The following is a 20409-nucleotide window of genomic DNA, read 5'->3' as shown; positions in this document are numbered from 1 at the left end:
AAACATCAGCAAGAACCAGTGACACTCTGGGGTGGAGCAGGAGAAAGGCACTGAAGAGGACTCCGAGTGAGGTGCAGTGATGGCCCTGCTGCCACTCGGCACTCAGGCCGTTCCTTCACACTACTCTTCAGGTAGTGGGTTGGCCAAAAGGTTCATTCTGTTTTTTCCGTAAGATGGCTCTAGTAGCACTTAGTTGTCTTTAACTTCATTCAAAACAATTTTGTTAGATTGTATGTGACAGGGCTGCAGCCCTGTCATATCAGCGTGCATTTAAAAAAAGACTTATCAAAGTTGGTGAATTTTTATGTAGCCATTTTAATATTGAAGATGGAAGGAAAAAAGCAACATTTTCAGCATATTATGCTTTATTATTTCAAGAAAGGTAAAAACGCAACCGAAATGCAAAAAAAAGATTTGTGCAGTGTATGGAGAAGGTGCTGTGAGACTGATCGAACGTGTCAAAAGTGGTTTGCGAGGTTTCGTGCTGGAGATTTCTCGGTGGACGATGCTCCACAGTTGGGTAGACCAGTTGAAGTTGACAGCGATCAAATCGAGACATTAATTGAGAACAATCAACGTTATACCACGCGGGAGATAGCCGACATACTGAAAATACCCAAATCAAGCACTGAAAATCATTTGCACCAGCTTGGTTATGTTAATCGCTTTGATATTTGGGCTCCATATAAGTTAAGCGGAATAAAACTTCTTGACCATATTTCCACATGCGATTCTCTACTTAAATGTAATGAAAAGTTCCATTTTTAAAACAAATTGTGACGGGCGATGAAAAGTGGATACTGTACAACAGTGTGGAATGGTAGAGATCACGGGGCAAGCGAAATGAACCACCACCAACCACACCAAAGGCCGGTCTTCAGCCAAAGAAGGTGATGTTGTGTATATGGTGGGATTGGAAGGGAGTCCTCTATTATGAGCTCCTTTCAGAAAACCAAACGATTAATTCCAACAAGTACTGCTCCCAATTAGACCAACTGAAAGCAGCACTCAATGAGAAAAGTGTCCAGAATTAGTCAACAGAAAACGCATCATCTTCCATCAGGATAATGCAAGGCCGCGTGTTTCCTTGATGACCAGGCAAAACTGTTATAGCTTGGATGGGAAGTTCTGATTCATCCACCGTATTCACCAGACATTGCACCTTCAGATTTCCATTTATTTTGGTCTTTACAAAATTCTCTTAATGGAAAAAATTTCAATTCCCTGGAAGACTGTAAAAGGCACCTGGAACAGTTCTTTGCTCAAAAAGATAAAACATTTTGGGAAGATGGAATTATGAAGTTGCCTGAAAAATGGCAGAAGGTAGTGGAACAAAAGGGCGAATACAGTGTTCAATAAAGTTCTTGGTGAAAGTGAAAAATGTGTCTTTTATTTTTACTTAAAAACCGAAGGCACTTTTTGGCCAACCCAGTACTAGCACTTGGTTCCTCTAGGGTAATAAACATATATCTGCTAGGTAACAAATGACAGACAAATTTTGTCAAATTAAAGACAAAGAATATCAATATGCATTGGCAATTTTTAATGTTTCACTTGTGCAGAGCTGAAATTTGTATTTAAAGGCACGGAAGGAAGGAAAGGCAGTTATCACAGCATGAGTTCACAGATGAAAGATGCTGGATCAAATCATAGCACTGTTCCTCTTTAGCCTTAGGAAAATAAATAATGCGGTACTAAACTAGATGTTTATTTTTATTGTATTTCCATGTAAAGACATCACCCAAATATCAGCTGAGCAAAAGACTTTCTGGCCAGATACCAAGCACGCACAGTTGATCCCACTTTGGAATAAATGCCCAGAAGATACACATCACCAGTGGGTGGGAGCTCTAGGCACAAAGTTGGGTCTCATTCAGAAAGTGGACAGAGATTTGAATCAGTCAAACATGCAGCTTCAAAAACTGGAAATCTTTCATGACATTTATTTTGAAAATAAAAATTGTCTGCATATCAAGAACTATAATTTTCTAAAATGGAATCAGGACTGATTAAATAGCACTTATGACTTACTGATAAAAATTAGAAAAATAAAAACGGAAACTCTTCTGTCCTTGAAAGAGATAGAAAATTATATTTTTTCCTGTAACATCATAGAAGAATCATCAGTATTTCAATCTTATATCTCTTAAAATGTCATTTCTTCTTCTTTCCACATTCTCCCACTTTTAAAATAGCAAAGCCTGTTCAACATGGCAATTCCTGCTAAGTAAAAGGATGCACTGTTTACTGAATACAAGAGTATGAATGAGAAAAAGCTGAATGTTTAGAAAAATACTCGTTTACCCCTAATGGAATCATACCCACCAGGTGGAAAGAAAGAGAAAGACTTTCTTAAAAACAAAAACAAAACCCAGTGATTTAAAACATTCTGCACATAATTTCTAATTTCAAAGCATTATTAGAAACTCCTGATCAGTGTATAGCAAGAGAGGGAACAGAGAAATTTGATAGAACAGGAGAGAGCATATTTCTAACTACTCTCATTTACAAAACATCAGCCTTACCAATTATTATCTTTCTTCCTTATTTAAAACACTGATTAGCCAGCTTAAATCATAACAGCATGAAAGTAAAAATAAGTCTCAACTTAGGTATGAGCACAGTGATTCAGGACCACTGTTTCTGCCTTACAGAGAGGATTCAGAGGTGGTGTTCCCTTTTAAACATATGCCCCCAAACCCCTTATATGCAGGTTCCATATAAGCATGTAAATAAAACAAGTTCTGTATTTTCTCAAGTAATTTTACAAGTTGATGGTAAACTAGATTTTAAAGATAAAACTATGCCTTTAAAAACATGAAGCCTCAAAATTTCATCCAGTGTTTTCTTTAAGAAATGGATTATTAAAATCATTTTTGAAATGAGATATTAAATGTATTTAAATCTTGGCTTTTCCATACTTAATAATTTTTCTTAAAAAAAAAAAAAAACGTTTAAAAACATCAAGAGCCAGAACATGCTGCCAGGACAGAAATAATCAGAAATGTCTTCAGTTGCAGACCTTGGGCAACTCAGTCCTGTTTTGAATTTTTCAAAGCCTGAAGTCTCTCTAGTAGTGGAGGATGAGAATAATGCCACATAGAAAACAACCAGTCAGAAACAGGGAAACCCAAGTTATCTTTGTTTAGTTTGATTAAAGCAGAATATAAGTCTTTAGCCTTCCCAAGTTTCTTGGCAAATGCATCAGCTTGAAATTCAAATCTGCGGCTTAGGACTGTTAGGCAAAAAGAAAGAACCTGAAAAAGTAAATAAAAGTGTTTTAACCACTGCTCCCCTCTTTGTTGTCACTAAAGGTTTCATGAGCCAAAACTGTAGAGGAAGTTTGGCTCAGGATAAGAGAAACAGCAGGCCAAAAGAAAGATCACTCATATTTAGGGGACCCAGGGTGGGGGAATTATTAAAAATTGAGCCTTTTCCCCCCAAGCCAACAGACCAGAAACAGATATACATCCAAAGGAATGTCAGTCTTAACAAAGAAATACTAATATTTGAGAACTTGCCATGTGCTGGGCACTGAATTGACACTTTACATGTTCTCCAACAATCCTACAAGGTAATTACTCTTACTCCTGTTTTACGGATGAGGAAGGTGTATCTCAGAGAGGTGAGATAACTTGCTTGTAGTCACACTGCTAGAAGGTGGCAGTGCTGAAATTCTTGATGATTCCAAAGCCCATGGACACTACCTTCCTCAGATACAGGTAAAATGTGGTGATTTATATTCAGACTCGTTTTTTTCTATTTTAAAAAAATTCTTGCTCACTTATCCACTTTTAAATGATAACTGAGAACATTCTAATATATATATGTGTGTGTACACGCACACACACATATATATATACTATAGCCACTAATGACAATCTCAAAATAGAATTTTCTAAAGTGTTCTGAGCTATGGTAGCTTCATCAGAATAAATGTTCAGTCCCTGAAGGTGACAACTATGAAGAGGACAGATTTCATCCGAAAATATAAATTTTGAGGGAAAAGTAATTTATTTGCATATTGCAGTATTACAGGTTGAATGACATGATGTCTATTTCTTACCTTAAAATATGTCAGCCAAAAAAAAAAAAAGTTTAAAAAGTCTCTCCTCTGTACCTCTTATTGCCACTAGCAGATAAAGAGTTTCAACATAAATTCTGGGAGTTCCTGATACCTTCTTAGATATGTTCAAAGCTAATATCTGAATTCTACCTGAAATTTCTTTCCAAATCTTGAATGTACTTTTTGGGACAGAATCATTAACTAGTATCTATCTATCTATCTATCTATCTATCTATCTATCTATCTATCTATCTCCTGATTTCAAGTGTCCCAGGCTAACTGTTCCTTGAATCTCACTGTAAGACATAAATAGAAACATAAGCAGATACTAACCTATACCTACCTACTCTGCTGTAGGTTTCCAAGCTCTTCTTGATGGGGCAATTTCCCCATTTTCCAGGAAAATATGTCTTTCCTATCATGACCTCTTAAATGCTGACATTAAACATAAGATTTTCTGTTTAAATATTTAGTGTTTTTGAAATGACTCTCCTGGGCTCACCAAGGTTTTTAAAACAGTTGCTAATATCTCACATTTCAAATTACTCTAATACCCTACATTTACTTAGACATTTTTTGAAGTGAACTCAACTACTCAATATAAGGAGACAAAGACAAAAACTGAGAGGCCAAATTAGATGCCCAAAGGAGAACCACTAATGTTACTGGTGCCTTACTTATAAGAGGACACTTATACTCAGTTAGAATCTAGTAACTTTTACTTAATGAGTTTGATTATCTGATTTCCCAGTCTATGATTGGTTGAAGAAGAAAATTATAAACAGATAATGACCATAACAGAAAGTTACACTGATATTAGCAAGGATTATCAGCCTGACAGTGAGTGAAGAGATAAGAAAATTAGTTAAACAAATAAATAAACAAACAAACAGCATAACTGCTTAAAGAGCAAAGCAGTCTGGGGCATTTCATACATATAGCTCAGTGTCCTTAAGGCATTCCTGAATTGTGACTGAAGACAGACATGACAATTACCACTATAAGGTGTTCTATAACCTCTTTAAGAAGTAACAGTCTGTATACAGCATTTTATAAATATTCTCAACAAAAGGTAAAATAAAAAATTAAAACATTTAGAATTTAAAGATAATAAATCTCAGTTCTCTGGAAAATGAATGTAGATTCTGTGGACAGCGCTATACAAACATGATCTATTCCTCTCCGTTTTTCTTTGCTGGTGCCTTACACCCCAGCCCACCCCCACCTTTTACGGAGAAAGTTAAAACCTTAACTCTACAACCTGTCCCAAGAAAGAATTCTTCTGAATGGAGACATCTCAAGATCCCCGATACTATTTCTTGGCTTAATGTGGAAGCCTAATCAATTAGTATCAGGACATGTTGCCATCACTGGATTTATTCATATACAGTCTCATTAATCTATGTCTTATCACATATACGGAGTCCCGCTACTGAGTGGTTCTTAAACTACACTTATCATAAAACACCCAATTCTGATTCAGAGGGTCTGGGGTGGGATGCTAAGGCTATTATGAATCAGGTGGTCAGGGAATGCAATCAGAGGAACACTGTCATACAGCCTCCCTTATCCAGTCATACTTACACTCAATTATTATTTGCTTTGTCCCCTCACACACAGAAGATTTTCACCCAAGCACTGGTGAATACGTGGTCTAGGACATAGCATTCCAATAGTTAATCTCCATCTACCAAGTCTCTAGGTACCTGTTATATCAAGGTTTTCACCACTAAAGTCTAATTCTCCACTTTTTTTTTTTCCCTAACAGTATGCAAGCACTTATTATTTGGGATTGGGTTTTTCTGCTACTTTCTTATACTAGCTAGTACATCAAGGGACTAAAACTTTGTTTCATCTGCTTGTTAAAACTATAGTTTTGTTTTGTTTTTTCACTACCCTAAAGGTTCTAGATTTGAAATAGACAAGGGCATATGTGAGATAATTTTAAAGAGTATACGTTACCTCATTATAAGGTGAAAAAATAAACTGGAAGATGATCAATAGTCCAATTAGAGTGGGTTGGCTGTCATAAAAACCAAATGCAACAAAAAGCTCCTTTCGACCAATTAATACAGCAAACAAGAAAAAACACAGGAAAGAATTCATCTAGAAAGAAGGATACAAAATTTCTAAGTTATTTCTAAGCTGATTTCACTGTGGGATCAGTAGAACAAGACATCATGATGTGATTTTAAGAATGATGTTAGTGTAACCACAGAAAAAGTTATTTAGGTAGTTTTATAGTTTTACTTTTATTCTAGAAGGAGAGAGGGCCTGAGTTGAGGATATATATACTAATTCATTGTTAGTGGACAAATAATGGTTTAGCTGGATGATTAGGGCCTTGGAGCAAACTAGTGGATGGCTAACAAAAAGATCTGGAAAGAGGTATGTGGTAAAACTTCCAAAATTAGCCCAGAGTATGATAATACTCAGGTCTAACGTGAATGTTCACCAAAAGCGTTCCACGATAGAGGAGGCCCTCTCAGTGATCAGGTGGAGAAGATACCTGCTCTGGGGATGTTAGCCAGCTTCTTTCCCTAGCCACTCTAGGACTTGGTCAAGGGCTCATGAACAGAGTGGCCATGGTGATAGGGATGGAGTCAATGCATTAATCAACAACACAGACATCCCCCCACTGGCTCTTGCTGAGTGTCCAATTTTTCAGAAGAGGCAACCCCAGCCCTGATGAGGTACCTCAGGGACCAGCCCACCACCCTCATGGTAGGCTGATTCTATTGGACCCTTTCCTTCATGAAAGGAGCAGTGATTTTCCTTATTAAACTGAATAACTTACATTAAACTTGGATTTGGACTTATTTAATGTCTTACTCACTGCCATGTATCCGTACAACATAGCTTCCAGCCAAGGAATTCATTTTTATACCTATAGATGTAAGGCAACAGGAAGGTACGTACAGGAGTACACAAGTCTTCCCATATAATCCATCACCCAGAACCAGCTGGCCTTTTAGAAAGGTACAAGGACCCATTTAAGACTCAGTTGAGGCCATAGATGCTCAGAACCAGTCAACAAAACACAGTGCTACTTCACTTAGAGCCTTAAAACTGTGGTCACTCTGTTGGTTTAGTGGTATTACAGTGGTTTAGGAGTATTACAGAAATTATTATCTTCTTTATATTTACTACCTTTTCCAATTTTTTTTCGATGGGTATCTAATGACTTTTTTAAAAGAGAAAAAATGTTCTTTAAAAAGTATTTTAATGTCCAAGTTATCTGGGCTCACTCCTTTTGATCTTCACAGCTCCTTAGCTGAGCGACTCAGGAGGTGGCGATGATGATGATGATGATAGCAACAATAAATACTTATATAGTACTTACCATATTCCAGGCACTACTCCAAACTCTACATGTATTAACTCATTTAATTCTTACATCAGTCCTATGAGATATCATCACTCAATAAGGGAATGGAGGCAGAGAGAGGCTCAGGAACTTGCCTGAGGTCACACAGGTAGTAAGTCAGGGAGCCGTGATGTGAAGCCTGGCTACAGAGTCTGTCTTAACCTCTCTACTATATGAACTCTCATGCCTGCTATATTTATAATTTGACTATCCTGCCATAAAAAGAGAGTTGTCACTCCAAACTTACCTGGCTAATAATGATATTTTTGACTGTGTGTCCCAACTTCCAGTGCCCCAGTTCATGGCCTAGCACAGCAAGCACTTCCTCATTTTTACATCCTTGTTTCTTATTCTGAATTGAAGAACAAATTGAAAATAAATTATCAACAAACATCAAAAAGTTTATACCTTTTAACCCAGAAAGAGCCCTTCTTAGATTCTAACTTAAGAAAACAATCGGACTTTTGTGCAGAACTGTTCATTCACTTAACAAAACATTCCCTGAACCACTCCACATTAAACACCGGGTTAAGCTTGAACACAGAATCATGAATAAGACAGACATATTCTGACTTCATGAGTCTACTTTAGATTAGAAAAAATATAAATCTTTATCAATAGGACAATAGTTAAATAAATCATGACACAGTCATGTGACAGCCATATTATAAACCCATTAGAAATTTTGCTTTCAAAGATTATGTTGCAACATGGGAAACTGCTCATGATAGTGCCAAATAACATTTATGTTATACATCCACTAGATGTATATCCACTAGATGTTTTCAAAGATTATGTTCTGAAAATGGTTCATTAGGTGAAGAAAGCAGGAAACAAAACTAAAAATATATAGTATGATTCCAATTATGAAAAAATGCAAATGTGTATGTAAAAGTACACAAATATAGAAAACAGACTGAAAGTATATCAAAATGTCAACAATAGTTTTTCTATATGGTAGAATTACAGTGATGTTTATTTCATATCTTTCCTATTTTCCAAATTATCTACTAATAAGCACATATCACTTATGACCTCCTAAAACACCAGGAAATGCTATTTAAAAAACGGAGACTTCCAAGCTAAGATGGCAGAGGGAACATTCACATCTAATTTTATTCCCTCTAAAAACTCCAGTAAAACTACAATCAAGAGTTGTTTTTTTAAAGATATAAACCCACAAGGATAGGGAAAACAGGTGACGTGGCAATAGCAACAACATTTTGGAAGCAGGAAAGCAGACAAATGATAATGGACTAGGCAGGCCAAAGAAAGTTACATCGTAAGCTAGCAGTGGAGAAAAAGGAACCAGCCTGATTTACACTGGCTGAGAACACTGATTAACACTGAGAGTCTTTAAAGGGCTCGAGAACAAACAGTACCAGGTAATTCTGGAACTGAGGAACAGGAGGTGGTGGCTGAAATAAGAATTGAGAGCTGTTTGAGAAATGGTTAAAGCTCCAGATTCCTTCTCCAACTCCACACCAAAAGGCAATTGCTCCTCCCTCGTTCTGGCAAAAGCCTGAAAGCTCATTCTCCCTGGATAGGGCAAAAGAAAAGGACACTTCAACTGGGAGTTCGACATAGTTGAGGGCCTGGGTACACTAGCAACAGACCATGTATTTGCTTACCTAATGGTATGGTACACTGAACACTGAGAACTCCCTCTCCCAAACTAGTCCTCTCCCCATACCTGGCTCCCAGATAACTACCCACCAGGCAAAAGATTAGAAGAGTACTCCCTGGGAACTGACCATTCTACCAGGAAAGACCTGAAGATACTAACAGCAGGTATTCCTCAACTACAAGCACACCCAAGCCAAGCTACAGTGAAGTTCAAAGTTGATAAGCCTTATCTATAGGCTCAGAGATTCCAATCAGGTTTTCAGTCCCATTCCTTTACTAAGGAGTACAGGAACAAGGATTATCAGGTATACAAGGTAAGCTGTTAAGATGGAAGACCAGATACAGGAAAAATGCAGTATGGAAGAAACAGAAATTATAGAAGGAGAAAATTCAGAGATAAGATATTACATTCGTGGAAAAACAGAGGATACTGTAAAAATGGGAAATTCAGAGAAAAATAAATCTTGAAAATTAAAGCTTAATAGAATGATTGGAAGGACTTCCCAGGTGGCACAGTGGTTAAGAATCAGCCTGCCAATGCAGGGGACACGGATTCGAGCCCTCGTCTGGGAAGATCCCACATGCTGCGGAGCAACTAACCCTGTGCACCACAACTAATGAGCCTGCACTCTAGAGCCCGCGAGCCACAACTACTGAAGCCCACGCACCTAGAGCCTGTGCTCCACAACAAGAGAAGCCACCACAATAAGAAGCCCGCGCACAGCAAGGAAGACCCAATGCAACCAAAAATAAATAAATAAATTTATTAAAAAAAAAAAGATTGGGAGATGATGGAATCTCCCAGAAAATAGAAGAAATAAAGAAATGGAAAAGCAGGGAAGAAAAGCTAAGAAAGTTCAATATAAGGAAGCCAACATTCAAATAATAGGAACTATGAAAAGAGAGAATAAAAAAATGGAGAGGAGAAAATCATCAACAAAACAATTCCAGAAAGTTTCCTAGAACCAAAGAACCTCAATTTCCAAATTAAAAGGGCCCAATGCATACCCAGCACAATGGGTAGAAACAGACCCACTATGTTGTACATTTGAAACTAATATAATATTGCAAATCAACTATACTTCAATTTTAAAAAAAGGCTCACAACAAAGCATGTGAAATTTCAGAACACAGAGAAATGATCCAACAATTTTCTAGAAGCGTAAAAATTAAGGTAACATACTAAGGATAAGTAAACTGAATGGTTTCAGACACCTCACCAGCAACACTGAAATCAAGAAGATGATGGAGAGAGTTCCCTGGTGGCCTAGTGGTTAGGATTCTGGGCTTTCACTGTTGCAGCCCAAGTTCAATCCCTGGTAGGGGAACTGAGATCCCACAGGCTGTGTGGCGTGTCCAAAAAAATTAATTAATTAATTTTTAAAAATAAAAATAAAGCAACTTTTAAAAAAATGATGGAACAATGCCTTCACGATCTTGAAGAAAAAGTATTTCCAATCTAGAAATCTAAACCCCAGTCAAAGTGACAGAATAAAATGTGACAGAAAAGTGAAGGCATTTTGATGCAAGAACTCAAAAACTTTACTATGCAGTCTTTCTCAGCAAGGTACTGGATTGAGGATGTTCTTTACCAACATGAAGGAGTAAATTAAGGAACAAAAAGCCATGGAGGGCTTTCCTGGTGGTGCAGTGGTTGAGAATCTGCCTGCTAATGCAGGGGACACGGGTTCGAGCCCTGGTCTGGGAAGATCCCACATGCCGTGGAGCAGCTGGGCCCATGAGCCACAACTACTGAGCCTGTGCGTCTGGAGCCTGTGCTCCACAACAAGAGAGGCCACAATACTGAGAGGCCCGCGCACCGTGATGAAGAGTGGCCCCCGCTTGCCGCAACTAGAGAAAGCCCTAGCACAGAAACGAAAACCCAACATAGCAATCAATCAATCAATCAGTAAAATCTTTAAAAAAAAAAAAAGGATACAAATTAAAAAAAAAAAAAAAGTGATGGAATACAGAACACAGGAGACCCAATGCAGGAGAGAAGTGAAGGAAATCTCTAATGGTAAAGGGCAACCCCAGAATGACATCTATACACCAGCTAGAGAGGGTAACGCATCCAGATTTGAACAGTGTGGCTCGAAAGAAAATCTGTTGAGGGCTGCCATGATCACACTCTCAGTCACCACACCATCTTTTTAACCTGAAGAAACTAGCAGAAGACGTACACTATCAAGAAAACACAGCAAATCAACATGGAATCAAGGATGAGCACAAGGGAAGTCCAGTATGAGAGCTGAAGAGCAGGGCTTCAGAGAAACCACCCCAAAAGAAAGAAAATAGAGATCTCTCTCGGGGTGTGGCAGGGATGAGGGGGACTAAAACTAATAAGGTTAATGATGCAATTAAACTTGTAGGAAATTATACTGAAGACAGCAGAAGTCGTGAGAAGAATTAGCAAAAAGATAAAAGGAAAACTAAGCACACTTTAAAAAAAAAGCAATTATTAAGCAAGAGGGAAAAAAGGTAAGGCATGCTCAGCAATGAATAGGTACAATGCTGTTTTACAATAATGTTTACAAAAATGTTTTGATTCTGATTAAACCAAGAACTATAACAGGACTATATTGGAAGAATTGAGGGAAGGGAGGAGCAGAGCGGATGTTAGGACAGGAGCTAAATCCCCATCTACCGTAAGTGAAAGTCAAGAGATATAGTGTCAGGGACTTCGCTGGCGGTCCAGTGGTTAAGACTCTGCGCTTCCACTGCAGGGGGCGCGGGGTGGATCCCTGGTTGGGGAAACTAAGATGTCACATGCCGTGCGGTGCAGAAAAAAAAAAAAAAAAAGAGATAGGGTCAATAAATAATAGTATACATATAATATAGAAAAATGATATGTGTAAATGTCAGAAGAAGCTAAAAGAGATGCAGTCTGTGGGGAAAGGGCCCTGGCAGGACGTGAGCAGCACAGAGAAGCGAGAAACATGAAACTGCTATATTTTATTATATGCTTTTTTTGTACTCTGAACTTTTAAACAATATGTTTGTGTTACTTTAATAAAGTAAAATTTAATGTTAAAATTTATTGGAGCTCTGCTTCCCTAACTTTATTATAGCTTCTCAAACCAACATTACAAATATATATGTAAATACACACATACACACACAAATGCATACATATTTTTTCTTCCTTCAACACATATAAAGAATAGTCCAGGAAAGATTAAAAAAGTAACAACAAAGTTGCTAACATTTATTAAACAGTGGCTATGTACCAGGTCCTCTGTGCTAAATACTGTATTATAACTCATTTATACATCATAATCACAATATGAGATAAGTACACTTATTACTGCCCTTTAAAGATGAGAAAATCTAGACAACTGATGGGAAAATACTGTATAGCACAGGGAACTCTACCTGATGCACTGTGGTAACCTAAATGGGAGGGAGGTCCAAAAGGGAGGGGATATCTGTATGTGTATGGCTGATTCATTTTCTTGTGCAGTGGTGGCTAACACAACATTGTAAAGCAATTAATTAATAAAAATTAATTTAAAAAATTAAAAAATTTAAAAAATAAAGAGAAAATCTAGGTACAGAGAAATTAACTAATTTTCCTATGGCCACACAGCCAATAAATAGAAAACCTGGGATGTGAAGCCAAGTAGTCTGATGCCAGAGACCTGTGCTTTCAACTTTCACACAACTATAGATATAAAAGTAAATTATACAACATTTATCAAATAAACAATTTTTTAGTTAACAGATATGTAATCATTTGCATATTATTATAGTACTGCTTTTAAAATAACTAAACATAGGGAATTCCCTGGTGGTCCAGTGGTTAGGACTCCATGCTTCCACTGCAAGGGGCACAGGTTCGATCCCTGGTCTGGGAACTAAGATCCCGCATGCTGCATAAAAATAAATAAATTAAATAAATAAATAAAATAAAATAACTAAACCTAAATGGTAGGTGGTCATATAAATGATAAAATATAATGTTTACAAAGCCAAATAAAATTCTCACTGTTTATAAACTTTCCAGATTCAATTTAAATAGTGCCAAGACACAATGAACAATTTAATCTTATACACACACTCTCACATGTGTATACCCACATTCACTCACCAACACACACATACTCTGAAAAACATCTAAAAATGCTTAATAAGGTAAAACAAATATCCTTTAAACATACAGTTTAGTTTATTTTAAAGTAAGAAAAAGCCAAAGGTGAGGAGTTGAAATTAACATCCCTTGCATAATCCCATGAAGGGGTATACTCTGAGTCAAAGAGTGAGCCAGAAAAAAAAAAAAAAAAAAATGCTGGCAAAGTAACCCACCTGTGTCAAGCTCATCTAAAGTGGAAAAAAAAGAAAAGTCTCCATTAAAATTCAAAAACATTATCTGCATGGTCCAGAAAACCCCAAGATGAGATATTAAAGTGCTTCTGGCTTGGTAGCACTGGGGCCAACTGATAGAAGCAAATACAAATCCTCTATTGAGGAATGTACCCTAAACCCAGACCCTTCAAGATTCCCGAAGATTAAGATCATTGACCTATTATGAGCTCACAATAAAAATTACCAAATACTTCAGAAAACAAGCCACAATGAGTAAGAGTTAGCAGAAACAATATGGAGCTGCATTAGCTCCTTAAGACTTCAGATACTGGAATTATCAGATACAGAATAAAAAATAAGCATGTTTTATACAAACAAGGGAACTAAAAACATGAGGAAGGAATAAGAGACTACCAGAAACGACTGATTTGAAAAAGAACCAATTAGAACTTTAAAACACAATGGACTGGTTAAAGAACAGATTAAATATAGCTAAAGAAAGAATCCATGAACTGGAGTGTAGAGCTGAAAAATTACAGAATGCAGCTCCAAGAGACAAATATAGAAGAGTGGTTAGCACCCATGGGAGACAGAATGAGATGGTATAACATTCATCTAATTGGAATTCCAGAAAGATAGACTAGGGAGAACGGGAAAGAAGGAAAACTTTAGATAATGGCAAAGAATTTTTAAAACTTAAGGAAAGATATGAGTCCTTAGATTTAGGAACCACAGCATATCCCAAGCAGGACTGGGATAAAGAAGTCCGTATTTTCACAACACGAAAATCAAAGAAAAATCTTAAGAATAACCAGAAAGAACTAAAAAAAAAAAAAAAAAAGACAATAAGCTCAGAGCAGACTTTTTTTTTTTTTTTTGGCCACGTGGCAGGCAGGATCTTAGTTCCCCAACCAGGGATCGAACCCATGGCCCCTGCAGTGGAAGCGCAGAGTCCTAAGCACTGGACTGCCAGGGAATTCTCACAGAGCAGACTTTTTCAACAGGAACAAAGGAAATCAGAACAGAATAGAAAAAAATAAACAAATATTAGGATGCTAGGATAAATAGCTGTCAATCTTGAATTGATATCTAGAATGAGAGTGATATACAAACAAAAACAGGGACTCACCTGGTGGCACAGTGGTTAAGAATCCGCCTGTCAATGCAGGGGACATAGGTTCAAGCCCTGGTCGGGGAAGATCCCACATGCTGCGGAGCAACTAAGCCAGTGTGTCACAACTACTGAGCCTGCGTTCTACGACCTGCGAGCCACAACTACTGAGCCGGTGTGCCACAACTACTGAAGCCCGCGCACCTAGAGCCTGTGCTCCACAGCAAGAGAAGCCACTGCAATGAGAAGGCCGCATACCACAACGAAGAGTAGCCCCCGCTCGCCGCAGCTAGAGAAAGCCTGCACACAGCAACAAAGACCTAATGCAGCCAATAAATAAATAAATAAATAAAACAAAAACAACTTTCCAAAGAAATTTCTAAAGCATATACTCTGGAAGAAGCAAAGTAATTTCTAAAAGGAAGGTGTGAGATGAATATGGAATGGTAAGCAAAGACACAGGTAAGCACATAGGTAAACTTAAATAATGATTGTATAAAATAATAATAATGTTAATTTTAGGGGTAAAAAATAAACAAGATAAAACTAAAACATAATATGAAGGGGGTATAACTAGATCAAAGTGTTTATTTAAGGTACCTGGATTGTTCAGGAAGCAGTGAAGATACTGTATATTTTAAGATTTTAGGTTATATGGGCATGATTTATTTTTAACAGCAACCATTAAAAGAATAGTCATATATGAACCTTCAAACCTTAATGACAACCCAAATATCATTTTTTAAAAACCTTCAATAAGTTCTAAAAATAAAGCAAGAGGAGGATGTGTGTGTGTATGTTTGGGGTGGAGGTGGGGGGGATGTGACAAGGATGGGGGGGATGTGAAAAGGATAGAGGGGAAAAAAGGCATAAAATAATATGGTAAAAATAATTCCAAATATACCAGTAATCACAATATACATGAATGAATAAAGCTTGTCAAAAAAAGACAGTGAGTGTTAGATTGGATTTAAAAGCAACCATAACAACAAAGTCTATGTATGAGACATCTAAAATATAAAAACAGTAAGGTTAAAAGTAAAAGGATGAATGTGATATGGTGATGGTTGCACATTATATACTAAAAACCACTGAACTGTACACTTAACCAAAACACAAAACAGAAGCAATACTGTAACAAATTCAATAAAGACTTTAAAAAAATGGTCCACATCAGGGACTTCCCTGGTAGTGCAGTGGATAAGACTCCATGCTCCCAATGCAGGGGGCCCAGGTTCAATCCTTGGTCAGGGAACTAGATGCCACACGCATGCCACAACTAAGAGTTTGCCTGCCGCAACTAAGAAGCCCGCATGACGCAACTAAGACCTGGCGCAGCCAAAATAAAAAAAATTTATTAAAAAGTAAACATTTTTCGGGACTTCCCTGGTGGCTCAGTGGTTAAGAATCTGCCTGCCAATGCAGGGGACACGGGTTCGAGCCCTGGTCCGGGAAGACCCCACATGCCACAGAGCAACTAAGCCCGTGCGCCACGACTGCTGAGCCTATGCCCTAGAGCCCGCGAGCCACAACTACTGAAGCCCGTGCACCTAGAGCCCGTGCTCTGCAACAAGAGAAGCCACCGCAATGAGAAGCCCGCACACTGCAACGAAGAATAGCCACTGCTGACTGCAACTAGAGAAAGCCCGTGCGCAGCAACTAAGACCCAACGCAGCCAAAAATTAATTAATTAATTAATTTTAAAAATAAAGTATGTTGCTATTTAAAAATAAATATTTAAAAAATATTCTTGTTTTAAAAAAAATAAACAAAATAATAAAGAAGCTTCATCTATGGGACACATATCTGTCCCGCAACAATTACACAATATATACCCTAGAAAGTGAAGGCTAACAGTTTTGAAATAAACTTCAGCTACTTAAAAGAGTGAAGTACAAAAAAAAAGAGACAAAAAGGGAATTTATTTTGTTTTATACACCTTAGAAAAATGCAACCTAATGGAAACACAGGCAGCAAGATACTGGAATCTAGATATTCTACCACTTTTCTACTCCTTCACCAATTCCTCATTTTTAAGGAAAATGACCACTTAAAAATGAGGCTGGGTAGATGCATGAAAAAGAGGGATAGATTAAAATGACTGGCAAGATAGCATTTACATTTATTATCTCTTTTCCTTTTAAACATCAGTATTTAGGTCAGAATACATTTGGTAGAGAAAGTAAAGAATGAGATAACTAGCCTAGTTTCTTAAATGGCTAAGAGACACGTGTACCTGTACCTTCAGGGAATGGCCATTAAGAGGGAATAACGAACAAAGCACCAATTAATAGACATGTATTCTAAGGGGGAAATTAAGAGGTGCAGCTGAAGATTTATATACAAAAATATTCATTGCAAGAATATTTTTAACAGCAAAACACTGGAAAAAACCCATATACCCAATAAGAGGAGAATGATTTAATTTAATTAATTAATTTATTTATTTATTATTTATTCATTTATTTATTTATTTTTGGCTGCTTTGGGTCTTCGTTCTGCGTGCGGGCTTTCTCTAGTTGCGGCGAGCGGGGGCTACTCTTCATTGCAGTGTGCGGGCTTCTTTGCTGCGTGCGGGCTTTCTCTGGTTGCGGCGAGCGGGGGCTACTCTTCATTGCAGTGTGCGGGCTTCTCATTGCGGTGGTTTCTCTTGTTGCAGAGCACAGACTCTAGGTGCGCAGGCTTCAGTAGTTGTGGTACGTGGGCTCTAGAGCACAGGCTCGGTAGTTGGGGCGCATGGGCTTAGTTGCTCCGCAGCATATGGGACTTTCCCGGACCAGGGCTCAAACCCGTGTCCCCTGTGTTGGTAGGCGGATTCTAACCACTGCACCATCAGGGAAGTCCCGAGGAAAATGATTTTAAAAAATGATGGTTTATAAAGACTAGAAATATATATAGTAAGATGCTTATGGTTAGTTGGATTTTTCATGTTTTCTAATTTGTCTATTAGTTTAATAATAAGCAAAATAGGCTGCTTTGTTTAATAATAATGATAACAGTTCCCACTCATTAAATGGTCTATGTACTAGACACTGTATTATTAGATATTTTACATACAGTTTGTTAATCTCCACTACTAGAAGGCAGCTATCATTAGCCTCATTTTATATAAAGTAACACAGTCTTTAGGCTTCTATTTTCACTAGTTACCTGCTTCCCAGTATGAGCTATGAATTAATTCTTTTATAAAACAAGCAGGTCTCTATTAGATAACATAGGCTCTTGTCTCTTGGTTTGATGTCTGGGTTTAGGAAGTTATTCAGAACTGCATGGAGTCACATTCAAAGATATGGAATGAAAAGAGCTTAAATAAGGGTCACTTTCTGCAGAAAGGAGACTTGTTTATTCATGGTAGATTCTTAGACAAAACTGGATTTTCTTTTCTTCCCATGCAAATTTCACATACAAGAACAAAAATAAGTACCACATATCTTTCACTTTTCTATAACACTTTCCTTTTCATAAAATTCATATGCTGATTCATTTGATCCTCACAACACCAAGCTGCGCAAGATGGGAATTAATATCTTCATTTTAGAGATAAAGGACACCGAGAAGTTAAAATGTCTTAAGATCATCTTGCTAATAAGTAGTGGGTAAAAGCCAAACCCACATCTCTGGATCTTGTCCTCTATTATACTTATCAACTGGGAAGACTTTCACATGACCCTAGCACTTGCTGGGGAAATACTTGTTTTCTTCTATAAAAGGGCAGCTTTTATATACAGCTTTTATATATTAAAATTTTTCCTTTTACTTAAACTGCTTTTGAGACAGGTTGTTCCAATGATCGAATTTGTCTTCTGAAGGATAAAACTGCAGAGAGTAAGTTTCCTAGACATCTTTTAAAATGTGAATAGCCAGTATGGAGATATTCATCCAAATGTTAATAGTAGTTATCTCTAAGAGGAGGGATTTCAGATAACTTTAGTTTTCTTCTTTAAACGTCTGTTCAAAATGAAACACTTCATCCTTTCTACGTGATCCAGACTTAAAACCATTTTTGCATCCCCCACTGTGTTGTACATAGTAGGCGTTCAGTAGCAGGTGCTGAATAAACCACTATTTCCTAAACTTCTGCCACACCTGTGTATTCTCTGTGTGATTATTTAATATCTTTTAAAAAATCAATTCACTTTTTAAAACTTAGCCTTATCCTAAATGACAATTTTCATGAAATCATGATAAGCTAGTTTTATCTTTTTCCTAATGTACATTAATACACATATAGCCATTCAAATTTTAAATATTGATATACTACCTAAAATCACCTTACCTGTGGTACATGCACTGGCGTTCTACGTCAATCTTTGACTTTCTCCTTTACTCCCCATAATAGCAATCACCCAAGTACTTTAAATCCATCTTTTATTATGACTCCACACTTATTCTCACCTCTCACTCTAGTGTAGGCCCTTATTTCATGCTTATCTTGCTTATCTTGATGCAATAGGCCCCTAGAAGTCCCCCTTGCCTCTAATCTTTGCTCTATCATATATGTTGCCACCAAATTTTAAACTTCCTAAAACAAGCTTTGGCCTCTACCCAAATCAATCTAAACTTTCCAGGCCACTGAAAACAACCACTCAATGTCTTCAGGAAGAAGTACTTTACAAACTGGTCCTGGCCTACCTTTCTATCCCCCCCTTCTACAAGAATCCATTTATTCATTAGTCTCAGAATAGCCATTGTGTAGTTGTCTTTATAGCTTTATTCATTCCATATCTTCAACCTGAAAAGCTCCATCCCCAAGTCAAAATTTTGCCTAGTTCAAATATCCTCTCTTTTAAGAAACCTGTCTGACCATTAGCATCTGCATTAATTTCTTAATTTCTAAAAGCCACACTATTTCAGCCACTCATTTACCACCCTCTGCCTTAAACTATGGGCTATTTGTATACATATCTACTCTCCTCTACTACAGGTTCTCTAGGGTAGGACTATGTAACTTATACATAGATGCTAAAATATTTGCAGCTACTCTTCAAGAAGCCAACAAAATAACCCAAACTCCATTCAACAGGGTTCAAAAGACTAATCTTTTCTAAGCTTTAAGCCAAAGAATACTGTTCTCACAGATACTAAAGGTCAGTTATTTCATTACTGAAATCAGCAGACCACTATCTAACACCCAGGTTTGGCTATAAAGTAATCCACCCTGTATGTGGATACCTCTTCAGCAGGCTGACTTGCTGAACTTGCAAGATTCCCCACTGTTGTCACCTGGTTACTCTTTTTGGACTTCAGTTTTCCTGTCTATAAGATGACCTTAAGAGCTCTTCCTAGCTTAAAGTCCTATGACTCTTGGTCAGACCAAAATGACTTTTATTCCAATATCTGGACAGGATAAACCCACTTGTTTCCCCCCCCCCCCTTTTTTTTTTTTGGCCCTGCCACGTGGCATGTGAGGTCTTAGCTCCCCAACCAGGGATCGAACCCGAGCCCTCTGCATTTGGAGCGCAGAGTCTTAACCACTGGACCTCTAGGGAAATCTGATAAACCCACTTAAAAATAAATATAATTGGGGCTTCCCTGGTGGTGCAGTGGTTGAGAATCTGCCTGCCAATGCAGGGGACACGGGTTCGAGCCCTGGTCTGGGAAGATCCCACATGCCGTGGAGCAACTAGGCCCGTGAGCCACAATTACTGAGCCTGCGCGTCTGGAGCCTGTGCTCCACAACAAGAGAGGCCACGATAGTGAGAGGCCCGCGCACCGCGATGAAGAGTGGTCCCCGCTTGCCGCAACTGTAGAAAGTCCTCGCACAGAAACGAAGACCCAACACAGCCAAAAATAAATAAATAAAATAAAGAATTATACAAAAAAAAAAAGAAAAAATAAATAAATATAATCACAGAAGTTAAACTTCACCCAATGCTGTTTAACCCCTTCACAGAATTTTGTTCCATCTACATATTTAAAACAGGCTAGGTACTC

At 37.7% G+C, this 20409-nt stretch overlaps 1 protein-coding gene across 1 annotated transcript in view; it reads right to left on the bottom strand.

Moving 5' to 3' along the window:
* Window positions 1-295: 295 nt before the first annotated feature.
* Window positions 296-20409, bottom strand: part of ZMPSTE24 (zinc metallopeptidase STE24) — a 50905-nt gene continuing 30791 nt past the window's right edge. The window contains exons 8-10 of the mRNA XM_057528293.1: window positions 7681-7785; window positions 6029-6172; window positions 296-3257 (exon numbers count right to left, since the gene is read on the bottom strand). Coding sequence (XP_057384276.1) covers window positions 3033-3257; window positions 6029-6172; window positions 7681-7785 — 474 coding nt within the window. The 3' untranslated portion in view covers window positions 296-3032. The remainder of the gene's footprint in view (window positions 3258-6028; window positions 6173-7680; window positions 7786-20409) is intronic.

This window comes from Balaenoptera acutorostrata, chromosome 1, assembly GCF_949987535.1.
Source record: "Balaenoptera acutorostrata chromosome 1, mBalAcu1.1, whole genome shotgun sequence".
Lineage (NCBI taxonomy): Eukaryota > Metazoa > Chordata > Mammalia > Artiodactyla > Balaenopteridae > Balaenoptera > Balaenoptera acutorostrata.
The sequence above is the reverse complement of the archived record's forward strand: the minus strand, read 5'-3'. Positions and strand labels throughout refer to the sequence as shown.